Source organism: Petromyzon marinus, chromosome 21 (assembly GCF_048934315.1).
Source record: "Petromyzon marinus isolate PM22_M1 ecotype Great Lakes invasive population chromosome 21, UKy_Petmar_22M1.pri1.0, whole genome shotgun sequence".
Lineage (NCBI taxonomy): Eukaryota > Metazoa > Chordata > Hyperoartia > Petromyzontiformes > Petromyzontidae > Petromyzon > Petromyzon marinus.
The window spans coordinates 6,006,520-6,020,079 of record NC_133687.1 but is presented as its reverse complement, the minus strand read 5'-3'; the positions used below and the strand labels follow the sequence as shown (position 1 = coordinate 6,020,079).

General features: G+C 44.5%; 1 protein-coding gene across 3 annotated transcripts in view; it reads left to right on the top strand.

Moving 5' to 3' along the window:
• The first annotated feature begins 2,505 nt into the window (after positions 1-2,505).
• Positions 2,506-13,560, top strand: part of LOC116944650 (guanylate-binding protein 2-like) — a 39,440-nt gene continuing 28,385 nt past the window's right edge. The window contains exons 1-5 of one of the 3 annotated variants that reach the window (XM_076068465.1): positions 2,506-2,913; positions 4,122-4,249; positions 9,927-10,036; positions 10,399-10,654; positions 12,635-12,812. In XM_076068465.1, coding sequence (XP_075924580.1) covers positions 2,715-2,913; positions 4,122-4,249; positions 9,927-10,036; positions 10,399-10,654; positions 12,635-12,812 — 871 coding nt within the window. In that variant the 5' untranslated portion in view covers positions 2,506-2,714. The remainder of the gene's footprint in view (positions 2,914-4,121; positions 4,250-9,926; positions 10,037-10,398; positions 10,655-12,634; positions 12,813-13,560) is intronic. The other 2 variants (XM_076068466.1, XM_032958385.2) reach the window with 2 other exon arrangements.

Here is a 13,560-nt window from a genome sequence, read left to right as displayed (position 1 = left end):
GAATCCCTCCCCGTAGAGGCGGTTAAATTTTTATTTAAAGCTTTCGTGACTGCAAGGATTCATTTTCTTTGGTTCTTAGAGTCGCGGCATCTCTTCAGAAAGGTGAGAGATTCGATTAGTTGAGCCTTCTTATCCTGAAGTCTGTTGAATGATCTTAAGGTTGTGTGGAATCCCTCCCCAGAGGCGGTTAAATTTCGATTTAAAGCTTTTGTGACTGCAAGGATTCATCTTCTTTGGTTCTTTCGGTAAAGTCACGAAGAATGAGAATAAAATAATAAAATAATAAAATAAATAACACAATAAAATTCTCACGACGTTTCGGCCACAACACAAGTGGCCTTCATCAGGTGAAGGGAAGAGACTGTCTGGAGGACAGCGCTGGAGCGAACACAGCCAAGCTCAGACTGCGACCTTTAAGCTGTGTGAGAAGAAACAGAGCGCCTTGACAAAGGAATTAGCATCAAAATTAGCATTTAATTGGCGGACTTAGCATGATGAACGGCAGAGAGTGGGTGAACATGTGCAGACAGGCGAGGGGGGGAGGGGTATTTTACATATTAGTGCTGTGAAAAGGGAATTTAAGCTGCTGCGAAAGTTTGGGATACCACTACTTGAAAAAATATACTGTACCATTGAAAATTAGTTTCATGTTTGGTTCGGATAATTTAGCTTAGCTGATTGGAGAATATATAGAGTTTATTGATAACATTGAGGTATATTCTTAGTTCTTTCGGTAAAGTAACGTTGAAGGGAAACAACAAAATAATAAAATATATATAAAACAATAAAAATTCTCACGACGTTTCGACCATAACACAAACGGTCGTTTGTCAAGGCGCTCTGCTTCCTCTCACACAGCTTGAAGGTCGCGGTCTGAGCTTGGCTGTGTTTACTTCCTCTGACACAGCTTGAAGGTCGCGGTCTGAGCTTGGCTGTGTTTACTCTGTCCTCTAGACAGTCTGCTCCCTTCACCTGGTGTTGTGGCCGAAACGTCGTGAATTTTTATAATTTATGGGCCACATTTTTTCACCGAAAGTGTGTTTTGCTAGACGGGGCCATCAAGCTGCTTCGGGCATGTAAGCTTTACTGAACATGCCCGTCTTAAGTCTACTACTGCAGAATTGGCTGAGAGTTCGAGATGAATCAGTGCCAATGAGTAACCACGTAGATGGGACAAACAGAGGAAATGTGTGCTGTAGCGACCGTATGAGCCGTGAAAACCCCGCGTGAGGGAGTTCTGGCGAAATCACCGTTGGCCAAAGAGGCGTGTCTTTGCCCATATATGGTCATTGCGGATCGTGATTCGAGGTTTTTTAACCGATTCCGCTCAGCCGATCCGGCAGCCATCTTGAAAATGCCCGATTTTATCTTAAACTAGCTTTACTACCAGGCTTCGCCCGGGACTTGGATTCACCACACCCGGCCGCCTTTGTCCCCCCAGTGGCGATGTTCACACACCACACCAGTTAGTAGTTTGAGGCTGAGTCGAGCTAGGCGAGGCCCAGGACCGGTTCAAATAATCGTCACCAGTGGTGGTCCATGAGCGGGAATCGAACTCGGGTCGCCGGGTTCGTAGTGCAGTGCGCTAACCACTACACTACCTTTCCCCCCACACACACACACGCGTGTCAATAGGTACACATACACGCGCTTGCTGCAGACACAACTTTCAGGGTGCGTATGGCAGTAAACGACTGAAACAATAAAGCAATGCTGCGCGAAGAACGCCTTAAACCTGCAACACATTCGTATGGCACTTTACTCGCGGAGGGTTTGGGAGGGGTACGCTGTGTAACGGTGCCGAATGCGGGTGACATGACAGAGATTTGACGTCACTGCTCACTTGCCGTGCAACAACATGCATTATTGCGTCTGGAAAAAGTACTCACATTGCTAAACATTTTGAACAGAGACACATTCACAAATTTCCCCTATATATAGATTACATCCTGCGGTTCACAGATCATGCAATTTGTACGTATTTTTATATTAACTTGTTCATATCGTTGATTATACGGCTGTGTTAAATAGCTGTGTAAAAACGTCCTTTGTATGCTTATAAATAAATTTTATTCCAATGTCAGATTTTATCATAGCCTCAATTCAGTATTTTCTGGTTTCCTATTTAATCTTCAAACTTCAATCTGAGTGTCAGATTTCCTATTAAACTTCACTCAGTGCATGCAAGCAGTCCGCATGTGAACCATGTTGACATTGGAGGTTAACCTAATTTCTGGAAGCAAACTACACAAATCTACTCATGAAAACTATACAAAAGTACTCTGTAGGTATTTACGATTGTTCCCTTAAGGGCTAAATCGAAAGAGGAACTGCCAGTTTTCACCGTGGTGCTGAGCATAAAAGAAAAACACTAATGTGGAAGTGAAAGAAAAAAAACACTAATGTGGAAGTGAAAAAAAAACACTAATGTGGAAGTGAAAGTGTTCACGAAACTTCGGGGAAATCCCAGTCTATTTTGGGAAGTGGTGACCGCCTCCTCAACGCTGCTTTAAAAGCTGCGGCGAAAGCGGTGGCTCGAGACAGCAGCGGAGTCCACGGAGAGAGCCAAGGTGCGCTCTGTCTAGGTGAGTGAGCGACCGCGCGAGCTCAGAGGCAACAAGAGTCGGCCAAGGGCGGCCAGACTCCCGCGGGCCTTGAAGAGCGGCGACGAACGGGTAGCGTACCAGTCTTTGAAGACGTAAATATATCCAAAGATGAGTCAAGGAGCCATGGCACATGTGGATCGGCCCCTTCCCTTCATCCTCACGGACGAAGACGGCAGATTCTACGTCGATGAAAAAACCGCCGGGGTGATCGCGAGCATCCGGCAGCCGGTGGTGGTGGTGGCGATCGCGGGCCGCTACCGCACGGGCAAGTCGTACCTCATGAACCGCCTCGCGGGCTCCAACAACGGTGAGGCGCGGTGCGGTGCGCGTGGTTACAGGGTACTGCCCGACGAACCCGGGCCACCTGAGTTGGATTCCCAGCCACGTTGGGGGCCGTCCATACATGACGTCACCCACCTTGCGGGGGGGGGGGGGGGTCAGACATTTGTGACGATGTGTGACGAGGGGAGGCGGGGGGGGGGTTTGAGAAATGTGACGTCTCATCAAAATGCGCAACTTTAAATACATATAAACAGCGCGTTCTACTTAAAAAGAATTGTTATAACAACACTAATTTTGATTAATTTTCATTATTAACTATTCGATTATTTCAATGTACTAAGGTCACCTTTTATTTATTCCATTAAGGAGCATTTTTCTTCTCCATGGGAGAATGGAGAAGCATAAATTTAGTAAATCTTTTGAATGATTGTTATTAAACATTTTGATCTTAATGATTATTATTGTACTCTGTATTTTGCTTCGTTCTCCTTCAAAGTTTCAAATATTTTTTTCAAAGTTATAATGACTTTTAATATTTTATAATTATTAGAGAATTTCAATATAATATTCTGAACATCTGCAGTTTTAGTTAGACGTTGAATATTTCGAGTGAATTTTATGCTAAATTTCAGCTTTCCAACGCCTCCTTTTTAATTCATGTTTTCTCTTACAACATCAGAGTGCAGCGCCACATTAAATACGCACTACAATGACAATAGTTTAAATTGATATGAAGCATGTTTTATTTTCAAAATGGAATTATGGTTTTGGGGGGGGGGGCAGAGCTTTGTGACGTCATATTTGAGGGGGGTCTGACTTTTTGTGACGCCGTGTGACGAGTGGGGGGAGGGGGTCAAAATCGGCCCAATTCGTGTGACGTCATTTATGGACGGCCCCTTGCTACGAATATCTGACGCTTATCTGAACCGTTGCTGGGCATCCGCCCCCCACACGATACGGTGTGTTAAAAAAAAAATCAGCACTGGGAGATAATGGGTGTTCTTTATCCGTGAGTGCGTGGACAAGTCCATGTGTCTCTGCGTGACACCGGGCAATTCCACGTCAGTGGATTGGCAATGAGAGGGAGGCGGTGGGGGGGGGACACCAATCACCCCGTGCAGTTTGAGTAGCCGCTTACATTTATATTCGACCACAACTCCACCTGGGTCGACGTTTGAATCGAACTGACTCGCTCACCTACCCCATCCATCCCACGCACCCCACGGCTCCCAGGGTTCTCTCTGGGGAACACGGTGCAGTCGCACACAAAGGGCATCTGGATCTGGCCGAGAGCCCATCCCCTGCACAAGGACAAGTGCCTCCTGCTCATCGACACCGAGGGCCTGGGCGACGTGGAGAAGGTCAGGGGGTCCACGTTTACCAAGCCGACGATGTTTCCTCAACAATCGTCACTAACATTGTGGCCCTTCAAGGGAAAAAACATGTACAAGTCGACGTTTCGGGCAATGGCCCCTTCTTCAAAGCAATAGCCATTATTTAAAGCACACACATAATTTATAGTACTGTACATACATTGTGCTATGGAGGGCCCTTGTTCGAAACGTCGCCTATTCTAGTTTTTTTTATTTGTTTTAAGGCTACAAAGTGTTATTGGCGAATGTGGAGGTTTACTGTGCTTGCTCACCACTGCCAACGCAGCCTCAGTAAAGCAAAATGTGTTTACGATGTTTGTCGATTGCGCTGCGAGTGGGACAGCCATGATATTGAACCCCCCCCACCTCCTCGAGCTACCCTCACCCTAATTCCTCAAACAGCACCTTCATCCTCCACCCCACACCTTCATCCTCCACCCCTTACCCTCATCCCCCACCCTCAGCCTCCCACCCTCATTCTCCACCCCCCACCCTCATCCTAAACCCCACCCTCATCCTAAACCCCCCACCCCCATCCTCCACCCTCATCTCCCACCGCCCCACCCCTCACCCCCACCTCTACCCTCTCCCCCAACACAAAACGCCCTTCCCCTACGGTACGCACAGAACCATTGTACGATTTTTTTCCATTTCATTTCACCTCGTTCTCATGTGAACTGCACGTGATAACTTACATCATAGATTTTCGAGTCGGACCGCGTGAGTAAAATGACAATTTAACCCAACTGTTAAAATGTGTGTGGATTGCAAAGTACCGCTGTGCTGAAGCAATCGACACTGGTGTGTTTGGGGTCGTTCACAAATGACGCCACGTACCTAGGAATTGGTACGTTGTGTGGCGATGGGGGGGGGGTTGAGAAATGTTACGTCACGTAAAAATGCGCAACTTCAAATAAATATAGAAAACACGTTCTACTTAAATTTTGATTTAAAGCTTTCGTGACTGCAGTAATTCATATTCTTAGTTTTTTCGGTAAAGTCACGTTGAAGAGAAACAACAAAATAACAAAATATATATAAAACAATAAAAAATTCTCACGACGTTTCGACCATAACTCAAACGGTCATCATCAGGTGTGTCGGTTTGCATAAATTTATTTTGAAAACGGCATATTTATATATATAAAAATAACGTTTGCGTCACGCGCAACGATTGGCTGTTTGCCAGGACTAGTCCATCTATTTTTTGAAAAGAGGAGGGGGGAGACGAAATTTGTTTTTATGTATGCTGTCTGAAAGCCACTGTAAGCGTGAACAATCAATCAAGAACTGAAATGATTTATCAAATCTTTCCAATGATTGCTAAGATAGAATCCATCTTCTCGGTTGAAATTGTCTCTGTGTTTGTATATGTGGATAGCCTCATGAACGAATCTCTCATGGAAGCCAGATGGCTTACAAAGAACCTCCGTCTTGGAAAAGTCAATGGCATGTGAGCCTACTGAATTAGAACAATGATCTGCTACGGCCGAGGTGTTGGTCCTACCGTGTTTAAGGTCTGCTTTATGTTCACGAATGCGGTCCGAGATATGGCGTTTGGTTTCTCCAATGTAACTACTACCACAGAGGCAACTTAGTTTGTAGACACCAGGGTATTGTATGTCCAGAATCACATCTTTTACAGACGGAACCAGATCACGGATTTTATGTAATGTGTTGAAACGGACCTGGATCTTGTGTTTATTCAAGATTTTGGAGATCTTTTTTGTGATCCCAGCAATGTAGGGTAAAGTGATGGTTTTGAGTGGCTCCACAAGAGGATCCTTCTTCATGACTGGAGTGATGGCTTTGCGGATTGTGTAGTCGGAGTAACCATTAGCCCTAAGAGCTTGGTGTACGTGCTTGAGTTCACTGCTTATGTGTTCCTGGTCGGAAATGCATTGGGCTCTGATACACCTCTTCGTCCCATAGTCTCTACTATCAGCTCCCCCACCTACAAACTAGCTCGTTTTTTGTCTGAAATCCTGCGTCCTTTCACTGGAAAGACCACCTCTGCGGTACAAAATTCTACTCACCTGGTATCAACAATCAAGGGTATTTCCCTGTCCCCAGATGACCTGCTTGTCAGTTTTGATGTAGTTTCCTTATTCACCAAGGTTCCTGTACCTGACACCATTGCAATCATTGAAGACTTGGTTCATCAAGGACTAAACACTGAGGTACCCCCCCTGGTGAGACACTGTTTAACCAATACATACTTCACTTGGAATGGAACTTTCTACAAACAAACTGAGGGCACCCCAATGGGCTCCCCCCTTTCTCCAGTTATAGCTAACATTTTCATGGAGAAATTTGAGACTGACGCCATCCAGACTGCCACTCTGCGCCCAACCTTATGGAAGAGGTACGTGGATGACACTTTTGTCATCTGGCCACATGGCCGGCCTGCTCTAGACCAATTCTTCGACCACATCAATTCCATACACCCAGCCATCAGATTTACCATGGAAGTCGAAATAGATGGCAAGATACCTTTTTTGGATGTCCTAATTAAAAAGAGACCTGATGGTTCAATGAGCCACTCTGTCTACAGGAAAGCTACCCATACGGATGCTTATCTGAAACCGGATTCCCACCACCATCCATCACAGAAGAATTCTCTCATCAAGACTCTGTATCATAGAGCCCAATGCATATCCGACCAGGAACACATAAGCAGTGAACTCAAGCACGTACACCAAGCTCTTAGGGCTAATGGTTACTCCGACTATACAATCCGCAAAGCTATCACTCAAACCATGAAGAAGAACCCTCTTGAGGAGCCTTTCAAAACCATCACTTTACCCTACATTGCTGGGATCACAAAAAAGATCTCCAAAATCTTGAATAAACACAAGATCCAGGTCCGTTTCAACACATTACATAAAATCCGTGATCTGGTTCCGTCTGTAAAAGATGTGATTCCGGACATACAATACCCTGGTGTCTACAAACTAAGTTGCCTCTGTGGTAGTAGTTACATTGGAGAAACCAAACGCCATATCTCGGACCGCATTCGTGAACATAAAGCAGACCTTAAACACGGTAGGACCAACACCTCGGCCGTAGCAGATCATTGTTCTAATTCAGTAGGCTCACATGCCATTGACTTTTCCAAGACGGAGGTTCTTTGTAAGCCATCTGGCTTCCATGAGAGATTCGTTCATGAGGCTATCCACATATACAAACACAGAGACAATTTCAACCGAGAAGATGGATTCTATCTTAGCAATCATTGGAAAGATTTGATAAATCATTTCAGTTCTTGATTGATTGTTCACGCTTACAGTGGCTTTCAGACAGCATACATAAAAACAAATTTCGTCTCCCCCCTCCTCTTTTCAAAAAATAGATGGACTAGTCCTGGCAAACAGCCAATCGTTGCGCGTGACGCAAACGTTATTTTTATATAAATAAATAAATAAATATGCCGTTTTCAAAATAAATTTATGCAAACCGACACACCTGATGATGACCGTTTGAGTTATGGTCGAAACGTCGTGAGAATTTTTTATTGTTTTATATATTTTGTTATTTTGTTGTTTCTCTTCAACGTGACTTTACCTAAAAAACTAAGAATACGTTCTACTTAATTAAATAGACTTTTTAATAAATGTTTTCTCCTACAACATCAGAGTGCAGCGCCACATTAAATACGCACTACAATGACAATAGTAGTTTAAAGCGATTTGAAGCATGTTTTTTTATTGTGGGGGGGGGGGGGCAGAGCTTTGTGACGTCATATTTGAGGGGGGGGGCTCTGACTTTTTGTGACGCCATGTGACGAAGGGGGAGGGGGGTTAAAAATCGTCAAAAATCGCGTGACGTCATTTATGGACGGCCCCTTTGGTTTCCGTGACAACTCTTATTCGTTTGGTGGTGTCGGGTGGATGAGGGTATACGGCACACACAGGGATTGTACTCACACGATCCAACCCAAAAATCAGTTATGGATCCGTAGCCGGTCCGCCCTGTCCCCTCTCCTCCCGCCGTGAATCCTTGCAATGGGCGACAGCTTGGCTAAATAGACAACATTAAATGTAATAAAAAGTTGGGAGATGATGAGGAGCGACTTTGCATTGTGTTCTGTCCTCCGGAGAAGCGGGCGATTCCACAACAGCTGGGCACCAGGTGGGGGTTTGTGAAACAGCAAAACTTGATTTCAAAAGACCTCTTCAGAAGATCAATTGCGTATCTGCAATAGCGATCAGAGAGACACCCTCCACGTCAGAACACCGCAGTTAAATTCCTCGGTACAGAAGTCAGCCCAATTCTCAATTATGATAAAAAAAAACATTTAAAATACATATTATTCGGCAAACATTTAACAAGAAACATTTTAATATCTAACGTAAAAATCTGCCCAAAACACCTGTAGCGACTCCTACCGTCCGGCAAATACTGCATGCGACGATACGTACTTATATAATTAGTAATAAAGAAACACATTTCAATTATATTAATATTTAAATTAGGTAAATCATATTTTACTGACAACAAACATATAAAACAATTATTCTTTATTATACCAGAATCGGGAATGAAACATCTGCAAAAACACCTGTCCCACTCGCCCCAATTTGCTAAATGTAAAAATTAAGCCATTGTGTGCCTACCAATGAACAGCGAACGTCAACACAATAATACCAAATGTTTCCGACTATTACAAAAACAACTTCTATTTTGATCACTAAAACACTCGAATCACCTTCCAACTCCGTTACATCAATTGATTCGCGTTGAATTGATCACAATAAGCAATACTCGAAAAAATAATTAAACAACTCATCACGAGGTGCAACACTATCTGATAAGATTTTTGACACAAAAACATAACTAAAAAATAAGTGAACTTCTCGTACCTGCAATAGTGATCGGATACACGCTCCACGTCACAAAGCCGCAGCTGAATTCCTCTGTTAATGGGATTGAGCGCCAGTGTTAATATTTTAGATCCAATTATTTGTAGTATTTTATATATTGAAATAAACTTTGATATCTAAGTCTTAATTCTCCATATCTTCATTATCACGAACAGTCAAATAACATGACTAAGTTCCTGATGGTCGATTTTCATGCAAGTAATATCAATGTAAGTTTAACACGTAGGCTTTATAATGAATATCAATTTAAGTTATATATATTATTGGAACTAATGTAGCATGCAGCTTACCGGTCCAGAAGTTAGCCCAAATCTAAATTTGGCACGTGCGGGCTCCGGGTCCAATCCTTGATCACCACTCCCTTCTCTTATCATAATCATCGTAATAAAACGTACCTGGCTTTCAGTAGTTGTGAAAAATGGTTTGTGAGGTTCCCATATGCTACAGAGTGCACATTTATTCATGCGACTCATTAAAGGTAAGCCTAAAATGGCTACAAATCGTAACATTGGTGGTGAAAGGCTTCGACGTGTTAAATTTATCTAGGGCAAGCTTTTACTTGAAATCTGATTTATTACGATTGGAGCGGTCTTGTAACAGTTCTCATAGCGGACGTATGTATATTTTATCCCTGGCGGATTACTATGAATATCATGGCAACCACCATCGCTACAATGATCATCATCATTAGCCCGGACTGACCTGACTAAAATGATGTGCTGACTATAATCATCAAGCTCCTCCACAATCATCATGATCATCACATCGTGTTCTCCTTGCAGGCTGGTGACAATCACGACACGTGGCTCTTCGTGATGGCCGTGCTGCTGAGCACCACGCTGGTGTGGAACACGACCGGTGTGCTCAGCAAGGATGGCTTCGATCAACTTCAGTATCCTCCATCTCCAGGAGACCCTCCTCTCACACCCTTCCCCGTACACCTTCATCTCCAGGAGAACTGATTCCCACTCCCAGCCCTACACCGAGTCGGCCATGGTGTGCCAGTGTCAGGGTCCAAATCTGACACTTTTTTGTTTTTATAAAAGTGTAAATTTCTCATTTGGGGATAATGTATAGTAAAATCGCACCTACTACAAAAAGCTGGATGACCCTGCAGAAAATGTGTATGGAGGGTCCATCCAGCTACCACCTTTTAATTCCCATTCTGCAGCGTTCCATTTTGAATGACGTTCAAGGAGTGGCCATAACGTACAATGCCGTTATGGCCGCTCCTTGACTGTGAATCCCTCGCAGCTTCGTGGCCAACATGACGGAGCACGTGCGAACCAAAATACACCAGAGAGAGGACGAAGTGGGCCAAGACTTCAAGCGGTACTTCCCCTCCTTCGTTGTGTGCGTGCGCGATTTCACACTCAAACTGGAGATCGAGGGCAAGGCCTGCGACGCCGACCAGTACCTGGAGCACTGTCTGGGTATACGCAAGAAGGGGATGACAGCTAACTGCCGCTCCTTCAACGAGCAGAGGGAGCTCCTAAGCAGCTTCTTCAAGGTGGGCTCGCACGCCTCCCTCCCTATGCTGGCTCACCCAGGGAAGCTTCACTAAGTCGCATGACAATTTTTCAAGGGGAATCCTGCCTTGGTTTCATAGTAGGGAGTTATGGTTGCTCTGTGTGATCACAATTGAGTATGTTGCAGTGTCATTTGTCAAACATGAACCATGATGCCGGCACACAGTGCCTTACACTTGTGAATTATGCCATGGAATCTTTAACGTCAACTGTGAAGTGGATGGGTCGTAGTATTTTTATGGTTAATATATGCGCAGTATCGAACAAGGCATCCGTGGAAGTTGGTGGTCAATTCGACAAAATGGCCACACAATTAGATATTTTGACTTGGTGATATGGAAAAGGTTGAGAGGTTTTATACATGTGTAACGTAGCATCCAGAGACGTTGTCCACAAGTTATATTTATTCAGTATTACCAGCGGACTTAGGCAGATGCGATGTAGCTGCTACACGACGTTCCTATATAGCTGGTCGACTATATATCGGGTGACATCGATGTAGCCGTCTGTGCCGGTGTTAACTTAGATGATGACGACCCCGACAGTGACGACAACGATAATAGATAGCGATGATCCCCGCGATGACAATGATTCCATCAATGACGATCCAGACCCCGACTCCTTAAATAGCCCCGAACCCCCCTCAGCCTTTTCCTTATATCCCCCTCACCGTGGCCAAGCTCCGCCCCCAGCCACGCCCCACTGCTCAAACTCACCCAGCCTTGTTGGGATGGTCTGGTCAGTCACCTCGTGTGACCTTTCCTTCTCCTGTCACCACGACCATCTCCCAAGCCCACAAGCCACGCAATATACTTGCACATGCAAGGCCACACATTTGTGTGTTCTCAAATCTGTTTGTTTCCAGCTGGCACTCATGTTTCTGTTGCAATGGGTTTTCTCGTCACTTCCAGAATTAAGTCGCCAACTGACAACAACCTCTCCCACATGACCTCATCACAGGGCAAGGGACAGACGGATGGACAGACGGAATGGGTGTTTATTTTGATGGGTGACAGGATGGTACTGTGGAAACACTTGTGCCTCACAGCAAAAAGTGCCTGGGTTCCATTCCTGATGTAGCTGGTGTGAGCTCACCTGTGATTAATCGCACGTATAATTGTGCACTCTCCTAATAGTTACGGAGAGCCAGGTGCGTTTTTAATTTTGAAGTGAACGCAATTGTGATCAGGGATTGTACCCCGAGCCCCATTTGCACAGTCGAGTACAGTGCACGCCCCCAATTCAGATTTGGGCGGACTTCGTGCTGATACATTTAGCTGCGGTGTTGTGACGTGGAGGGTGTGTCTGGTCGCTATTGCAGATTCGCAATTTCCCTTCAGAGGAACACTTTGAAAAAAAGTTTAGCCATTCCACAAACCCCCGGTGCTCAGTTGTTGTGGAGTCGCCCACTTCTCCGGAGGACAGAAAACAACGCGGAGTACCGACTCATCGTCTCCGAACATTACTGTTATTTTATTGTTGAAGCCTATTTCTCCAACAAGTCCCCCTCGTTAGGATTCACGTCGGGAGGAGAGGGACAGGGCGGACCAGTTACACCGTACTATTTGGTTCTTTCAGTTACACCGTCTTTACGTATGGAGTTTGTATAATGTTCCCTTGTTCTTCCTGAGGTCTTCTCTAGGTTCCCCAGTTTTATCCTAAAGATTAAAAAAATGTAACTGTTTTGGCTGGACTTGCTAATGCTGAATTGGCCGCAAAATTACGGAGTTGGATTTTACACAAAGCAACATCGCCTCCTACTGTGAAAACTTGGCACAATCCCTCCTGCAGAAAGTCTTGGGACTCGGGAAGACTTTTCTGGTTAAACAAGTAAAACAACAACAACAATAATAATCCATCTTTTGCAGTAGGATTCGTTGATAAGATATATAAAACAATGAGTTAAACTCTTCCTATATAAAGCTGCGCACATCTCATGCCTTCGTTTACCATCCCTGCAGAAACGAAAATGCTTTGTGTTCCCGATGCCAACCCACCCTGAAGACCTGCATAAGCTGGAGACCATTTCGGAGCAGCAATTGAACCCTGAGTTCCTGCAAACGGCAGAGGATTTCACGACTCACATCCTCCAGACGGCGCACATCAAGCACGTCGACAACGCAGTGCTCACGGGTCCCCGTGAGTCCAGCCGCTAGCGAAGCGGCCCAGCAGTACACGACCAATGGCCGTCCTGGTTAACACTGCACTGTGTATTCACCGTAAAGCCATGTGCTCCGTTCGATTCTGTGTGGACATTACAAATTTAATATTATAAAAATAGACCAAGTGTGTCAGCGTCTGAGTTCCAGTTTGTCATCATTTATTGATTACTCACAAATTATTTAATTTGGAAAACAAACCTGCATTGCTAGTCTTTTGCCCACTTGCAGATTCTTGCTGCACAGACAAAGCTGCCACTGGTTGAACCTTGGCTAGACTTTTTTTGTGCGGATGAATTGAGTAGCAACGATCAATAAATGTATTAGTAGGATTTCCAGCTCGTTAGGTTGAAGCAAAATGCTCAGAGATGCCAAGGGATTTAATCGCCCAATTCAAATCCTTATCAACGCACTCAACTCCATAGCACATACCACTTACAGGCTGTAGATGAATATAAACGTGGGTAGGTGCGGTGAAATAATGTTGCAGTTTCTGAAATAATTTTACTTGAATGAAACAAATATAAATATTATGTAGCTGCATATTATCTGGAAAATGAAATAAATCAATATGTACGCTTGTCTGGCATACGTTGAGAACGCTCCACGAACTTAAATGAATTGGGGAATCAGTTGAAAGACTTGATTCGAAGCTTTCGTGACTGCAGGAATTACTCTTTGTTTTTTTTCGGTAAAGTTCCCCCTACTTGGGTGTCTGTATATACATC